General features: G+C 39.0%; 1 protein-coding gene and 1 pseudogene across 2 annotated transcripts; one reads left to right on the top strand and one right to left on the bottom strand.

Moving 5' to 3' along the window:
* Positions 1-1,976: 1,976 nt before the first annotated feature.
* Positions 1,977-3,851, bottom strand: LOC107575623 (zinc finger protein 239-like). Of its 2 annotated transcripts, XM_016261980.1 has the most exons (3): positions 3,794-3,851; positions 2,432-3,210; positions 1,977-2,347 (listed from the first exon to the last, which is right to left on the bottom strand). In XM_016261980.1, the coding sequence occupies exons 1-3, from the start codon at positions 3,849-3,851 to the stop codon at positions 2,165-2,167; spliced, it is 1,020 nt and encodes a 339-aa protein (XP_016117466.1). In that variant the 3' UTR covers positions 1,977-2,164. The 2 variants fall into 2 exon arrangements, with proteins under 2 accessions (XP_016117466.1, XP_016117465.1); XM_016261979.1 differs by having other exon boundaries at positions 1,977-3,210.
* Positions 3,852-4,200: 349 nt separating this feature from the next.
* The window catches only part of LOC107575621 (zinc finger protein 239-like), an 11,208-nt pseudogene continuing 7,962 nt past the window's right edge, over positions 4,201-7,446 (top strand).

The raw sequence follows: 7,446 nt of genomic DNA, 5'->3' as shown, positions 1-7,446 counted from the left end.
TGAGGTTTCGACCATGTGATGTCGAGTCATCACTTTCCGCAAAGCAACGGGGAGGACAACCAAGAACCTCCTGAAAAAGTCGGTTGACCCCTATCTTGCGCTAATGTCTTACCGAGCAGCCCTTCTTGCCAAATGTTTACAGTCCTGCCAAGCTTTTCATGGGAAGGAAACACCGAACACAAGTTCCTGTGATTCCATCTCCGCTCAGTCCAGAGTGTGCGGATTTGGAAAAGCTGAAAAAGATAGAACTGACATACAGACAGAAACAGAAGCAAAATGTGCCCGAAGACACAAAGTACTTGACATGACACACTTACGACCAGGTGAACATATATTGGTCAAAGACACTTCTGAAAGGGGCACTGTTGTGTCCACTTCTGGCTCTCCTAGATCATACCTTAGAGAGACACCCAGAGGTACCTTGACTAGAAACAGGTTTCATCTCTCACCAACTCCAAAAGCTCCTGTGACATCTGACCTTCCAGATTCAGCCGATATACAGGTATCTCCGTGCTCTGAAAGTTCAACTTCCAGGCCTGAAATTCAGAAGGTATGCCAACCGACCTCACCATGTGCCAGAAGGTATCCTTCCCAGATTAGAGCTCCTCCCGGGTATCTAAAGGACTTTGTTTGTAGTTAGAGATACCCTGGAAAAACACTGAGTGGTCAATGGGGCAGAATATTCCCCACACTCGGTTGAAGATTCTGGGTAGTCTAGAATTGTACAGAATTATGTACAGCATTGTATATTGTGTGTGTGTTATGGTACTGTGAGGAGGATAATAAAAGTTGTCAGAAGTTATGGCTGGCTGTTATGTCATCCATCCTGTGAAAGGTTAATGTTGTACCTACTAAACAACAGAACACAGTCTTTCATAATTTAGCCGGTTTAATACCAGGTAGCGGTACCCATCCTTGCTTACAAGAGAAGCAAAGAAGCATGAGTTGCAAAGCTACATGACAGTATATATTGCATCTGCATTTTCTAAATACATCAAAAGTGGAAAAATAACTAGTCGTTCTGAAAACAAGTGAAGAACAAAATTAAAAATAAATCTCTTTCTTAAAAGTGTTACCCTCTCTTCTTCAGCTTCCTGAACAAGAACAGTTTGTAAAAAGCTTCTACTTGTATTCATGACAGAGTAAGCAAGTGACACATATGCATTATAAGACAATTGAACATAATATGAAAATCATAAGAAAGCACACTGATATAAATTATATCATGAAGCAAAATGACATACAAGAATAAAACTTTTTGATATTGTTCATTGTTCTTTGGGGAGGAACTCCATCTTTGAGTAGATCTGAATCTCACAGTTGAATCTGCTGGTTTTGAAGATGAATATGAACTTTATTCACTGTGAAAACTTTAGATAATGTTTCTTCGTCATGTCACTTGTAATGACAGATTTATCCAGATATTTTATTGCTTGATGCATTATTGTGTCACATTTGGTGAGGATGCAGCACCAGATCTGAAAGTGCTGGATCTGAAGATGATCTACTTACTGTGAATGTTTTTTGTATGTCTGTGTAGAGCAGAAGAATGATTGAAACTCTTCCCACATGCAGTGCAGTGATACGGTTTCTCTCCAGTGTGGATCCTCTCATGTGTTTTCAGGATTTCTGGCCGACTGAATCTCTTGCTGCAGTGTGAACACTTGTACAGTTTCTCTCCAGTGTGAATCATCTCATGTCGTTTTAGGGTTTCTGACCAACTGAATCTTTTGTCACAGTGTTTCTTCAGCTTCCTGAACAAGAACAGTTTGTAAAAAGCTTCTACTTGTATTCATGACAGAGTAAGCAAGTGACACATATGCATTATAAGACAATTGAACATAATATGAAAATCATAAGAAAGCACACTGATATAAATTATATCATGAAGCAAAATGACATACAAGAATAAAACTTTTTGATATTGTTCATTGTTCTTTGGGGAGGAACTCCATCTTTGAGTTGATCTGAATCTCACAGTTGAATCTGCTGGTTTTGAAGATGAAGATGAACTTTATTCACTGTGAAAACTTTAGATAATGTTTCTTCGTCATGTCACTTGTAATGACAGATTTATCCAGATATTTTATTGCTTGATGCATTATTGTGTCACATTTGGTGAGGATGCAGCACCAGATCTGAAAGTGCTGGATCTGAAGATGATCTACTTACTGTGAATGTTTTTTGTATGTCTGTGTAGAGCAGAAGAATGATTGAAACTCTTCCCACATGCAGTGCAGTGATACGGTTTCTCTCCAGTGTGGATCCTCTCATGTGTTTTCAGGATTTCTGGCCGACTGAATCTCTTGCTGCAGTGTGAACACTTGTACAGTTTCTCTCCAGTGTGAATCATCTCATGTCGTTTTAGGGTTTCTGACCAACTGAATCTTTTGTCACAGTGTGAACACTTGTATGGTTTCTCTCCAGTGTGGATCCTCTGGTGCAGTTTTAAATGGCTCGCTGAAGTAAAAGTCTTTTCACACTCAAAGCACATGTACTCTCTCACACCAGTATGTATTTTCTGATGTATTTTCAAACTTTGTAGTAATGAAAAACTCTTTCCACACAAATAACATGAATGGGGCTTCTCCTTTCTATGAACTACCAGGTGTTTTTTAAGTTCTGAAGCTCTCAAAAAGGTTTTGCTGCATTGACCACATGTGTGCCGCTTCTCTCCAGTGTGGATATTCATGTGATCCTTAAGATGTGCTGATTGTGTGAAACTCTTCCCGCACTGATCACAAGTGTATGGTTTCTCTCCAGTATGAACTCTCATGTGTACTGTAAGGCTTCCTTTTATTGTGAAACTCTTCCCGCACTGATCACAAGTGTATGGTTTCTCTCCAGTATGAACTCTCATGTGTACTGTAAGGCTTCCTTTTATTGTGAAACTCTTCCCGCACTGATCACATGTGTAAGGTTTCTCTCCAGTGTGGATCCTCTCATGTGTTTTCAGGATTTTTGACCGACTGAATCTCTTGTCACAGTGTGAACACTTGTAAGGTTTCTCTCCAGTATGAACATCAAGATTAGATTTGCATGTCAAACTCTTTCCACACTGAGTGCAGGTGAAAAATTTCTTGGCTCTTGTTTTCCTTAATATTATCTCTTTGCTTTGACAGCAACTCAAAAGTTTTTCTCCAGTTTTGAATAGATTTTTTTCCTCAACTTTACTAAATTCTTCATTGTCCTCATTTTCTTCAATCAACTCTGAAATAAAAGCAAAAACAGTTTCTCATAAAAAACTCATAAAAAAGTGAAAAGACATCAAATCGAACCCTGATGTAACAATGGAAAGTAGACAATTGCTATACAACCCAGACAGCTACATAGTGTTGGCCCAGATCCGGCCCACATCTGTCCTGCGTGAAATCCATGTGGGCCAGATATGGGCCAACACTATGTTGCTGTCTGGGAATATTTTGATATTTTTGATGAAGTTTTATAAATACATCTAGTACATTTTATATATATACGTCCCTGAAAATGTCCATGAATGAGGTACATTGATCTTCAAATTATGATTTTTAAAACATTATAGGCACATATCCCATGCTTCTGTAGGAAGAATTTTAAATGTGTTTGATCAACAACACAATTATCTAGCATAATTCATTTTGTTGCAAAAAAAAGTACCCAGTTTACAGAAAGTGTCCCTTATTATTTGATTATTTAGTTACAGTATATTACTGCAGAGCTAAGATATTTCCAATTACAACAAACGCAATCTAAAACCACTTGAAACTTTATAACCGTCAGCATTATTAATGAAGAATGAATAATAAACACCAACCTGTTTGTTCTTCAGTATCTTCAGTGTGTTTGATTCTGCAGGGTTCTGGATCTCTCATCTTCTCTCTGTCCTCTTTAATAAACTCAGTCTTTGCAGGTTTCTTCCTGATGCTTTGATGCTCGTTTTCACTTGTAAACTGATGGAATATTCCAGCTGAATTTCTGTGTGGAAGAAGCAGATTTGCCAAAATCATCAAGAAATCAAAGAGGCACTAAGTGTTGGCTCTTTGTATATCATTATATAACTATATTAAAAGAGTGTCTGTCAACACAAAAGCAAGCGTTGAGCACATCAATTTAAAATGCTCATTCAGGTCTTCAAGCAGCTCTCTCTCGGTTCCCCCTTCCTCTCGACCGGTCCCCACTCCCAGGTTACGGGAGCACCGGAGGCCCATTACTGCCCCGAGAATGCGGCAGGAGTGGCCCACACAGCTGACTTCACGAAAGGCCAGCCACCTCGCTGGCCCGACAATCCCCACCTCCAAGGACAGGGGTTTCTTTTTTAGCCCCTGTATCCTTCTCATCCCCCTCTCTCTCGACTCAGCTGCGGGAGGAGGTTCCCGCTGCCACCAGTGTGGAGGGCAAGTCCGGGCTGCTCTGCTGGCACTGTGGGGAGCCTGGGCATTTCCGGTATCAGTGTACATCCATGGATGTGGATACACTGATCCAGGTCCCTGAGGTGTCGCCGAGTGCCCCCGATCGAGCTGGGAAGTATTATATACCAGTAAGTGTTAGGGGAAATACCTATCAGGCTTTGGTGGATTCAGGTTGTAACCAGACCTCCATCCATCAACACCTGATGCAACCTGGGGCACTGGATACGAGCTGCATGGTGAAGGTGAGGTGTGTACACGGGGACATTCGCCAATGTCCTATTGCATTGGTCACTATTCAATTGGGGGCCCAAAAGCATAGAGTCGAGGCGGCGGTTATTCAGCCTCAGCCACCCAGTTATTTTGGGAACGAACTGGCCATTATTTTCAATGATGTGAAAATTGCTGGGGCTGATGAGGTGACCCCAGGTCCATCTGGAGTTGTCCCGGGGAGAGGGGACTCGACAGACACACACTCTCTCGGTCTCAGAAGTAGTAGCTCATATTCAGTAAGTCAATCTGGCCACTAGCATTCACTACAACGTTGTAAAAATCATCCATTTGAATAAATGACTGGACATAGTTGCGTTCTCAAACTACTATATGTAATATTTAATGTGTATAAATTAAAAAGAAAACAAAATATCAATGCTGTAATAAATTGTATTTATTATTATGATATACAGTGAACTTTTCATGTCAGCAGACAATATTCCATACAAAATATCCCTGCAAAATAAGTGCATCACTGAGATTTTTGGTGGCGTAAGGCCTGTTTTTAACCTTTTTAGATGTATGCATCATCTTACATGTCAAATTATTAAAATGTATCAATAAATTCAATATACACTATAGGGCTGCTACCAGTCAGAATAAATCATTTACACTGCAAGTAATAATAATTACAACTGCAATAAATAATGTTATGAGATTAATGTTTTAAATGCATTTATGAATACACAAATAAGAAATGTTGAGGGGAAAAATGTTGACATACTTTTCAACAAACTTCTCAACTGAACTACCAGTAAGTGATGGTAAGTCACTTAATGAGTGAGTATTGAGTCATTCATTCAACTCATTGAGTGTTATCATGCTGGTATCTTAAGGACTTTCGTGGACAGCTGACTCCTAAAGTTTTTCATATTCTGTGTGGTGGTCAGATAAGTTTAAATAGATGTGTACCTTTTATGGGCATTTTACCTTTATAAAGCCATTTTTCTATAAGTGTGCATTATCTTTTGAGTCAAATTCTTACATTTAATCAGTGAATTAGAATAATAAGACAGTTGGGCTGTTACTAAGCAAATTAAATCAGTATCAACAAAATTCATCTTTGCAATCCAGACATAAGCTGCACCCGAAGTGGCATTTAGATGTGTTCACACACTGTTTAATGCAGAACATGAATGCATTTAACCTGCAGTTACAAATGCATAAATAATGTTTTGATATATTAAACATAAAACATTGAATACTGATATTTGAAATAATTTAAAAAATGAATGTGAATATTTAAATGTGAAATTAAAACCACCAGTAGGTGGCAGTAAGTCACTGTTAATAAGTGAGTCATTGCGATTGAAACGAATAATTTAAACGGTTTATTCATTTAGGAACGAAACCCCGTCATGTTGCTCAGAGACGCAAAACAGCGCTGTGGCTTTGTTTGGAATTATTTTTGTTGGCGAAATAGAGCAAAAACAAGCAATATGGTGTCTAAAACGTAAGTCTCTTAATAAAACTCCGTTTATTGAACTGTTGTAAAAAATCAATATCACATTTGTATATGGTAATTTTTGGAGAAAAAAGGCACTCTTCCGTGTGAACTTGAGTATAAATATACACATTTTCTGCCCCCATGTCTTGAATTTGTGATCATTCTGAATGTATTTTAATAGACTGAATCATGCAGTGATCAGGCAGAGCGCACTGCAAATGTGCACGCGCACTAGACTTCACGTAATGCATGCACTCTGTAGGTGTTTAAAATGTTTGTTTGCGTCGTGAAAATATTGAGTAAAATAGCTCACTTGTCATGGTGTTATTTAAATATATCATGTTATGAATAAACTAAACATTTTGAATTTTTACCTCAGTGTGTTTCTTCTGAGTTTGTGTGTGCTGTCACGCTCATTTGTTCTGAAGTCTCGAGACAAACAGAGTGAGCCTCAGCGCGAGCTTGTATTCTGTATTCTGCGAACTTACTGCAATTCTCTTTGATGATGCAGTAACTTACCGCGGGGAAGAACAAATCTTCGGTCTGTCCAATGATTGTAAAGTCATTAGGTCCATCACAGACTGAAGATATTTTAGCGGTAATGAGACCAAAAAAAATTAAGACCCATCGAATCCGAATTTAAGACATTTTAAGACTTTTTAAGGCCTTATTTTAGGAAAATGTTATTTAAGACTTTTTAAGGACCCATGGACACCCTGTGTCTGAGAGTGCAAGCGCCAAGCTGCAGCCAGACCCTTCTCAAATAAAGTGGTTTTGCTTTTGCCTAGAAACACACAGCATCTCCCTGACATGGCTGCTTCAACACTAACTGCGGTTACTGAAACCACGCCTTCTTTCTTTGCGTGTACATTTGGGCGCATTATGCTAATATTTCCAGATAGTGAGGTAGATATGTGGGGCGTGTTAGAACGAACCGTTTTAGGGGGGCGTGGCAGAGTTAACTTTGATAAAGAATAATCTCTTTGGTTTTGAGACTTTAGTCTTTGCAACTTCAGGGATCTTATCTATGCACAATCAGCTTGTAACACTCCAAAGAGAAAGGAAAACTTGAAATCGCATCATATGACCCCTTTAAAAGAGTGACCATTAGTAGTTATTACGATCCACGTTATGTCATTATTTTTGATTGATGACTTTGACATTTGACCCGCCCCCTTAGGGGTTAACCTTATGACCTTTTTAATGACCGTGATTAACCTGTGACCTCAGCAATGAATTAGGTTATTGTCCTTTAATGTTCAGCAGATGTTTAATGACATCTGGCTCTAGCATATATCCGGGAGTGACATAATTAACCTGTGACCTCTAACATGAATTAGG

The sequence above is a fragment of the Sinocyclocheilus grahami genome, unplaced genomic scaffold, assembly GCF_001515645.1.
Source record: "Sinocyclocheilus grahami isolate Dianchi unplaced genomic scaffold, SAMN03320097.WGS_v1.1 scaffold2760.1, whole genome shotgun sequence".
In the NCBI taxonomy this organism is placed as follows: domain Eukaryota; kingdom Metazoa; phylum Chordata; class Actinopteri; order Cypriniformes; family Cyprinidae; genus Sinocyclocheilus; species Sinocyclocheilus grahami.
The sequence above is the reverse complement of the archived record's forward strand: the minus strand, read 5'-3'. Positions and strand labels throughout refer to the sequence as shown.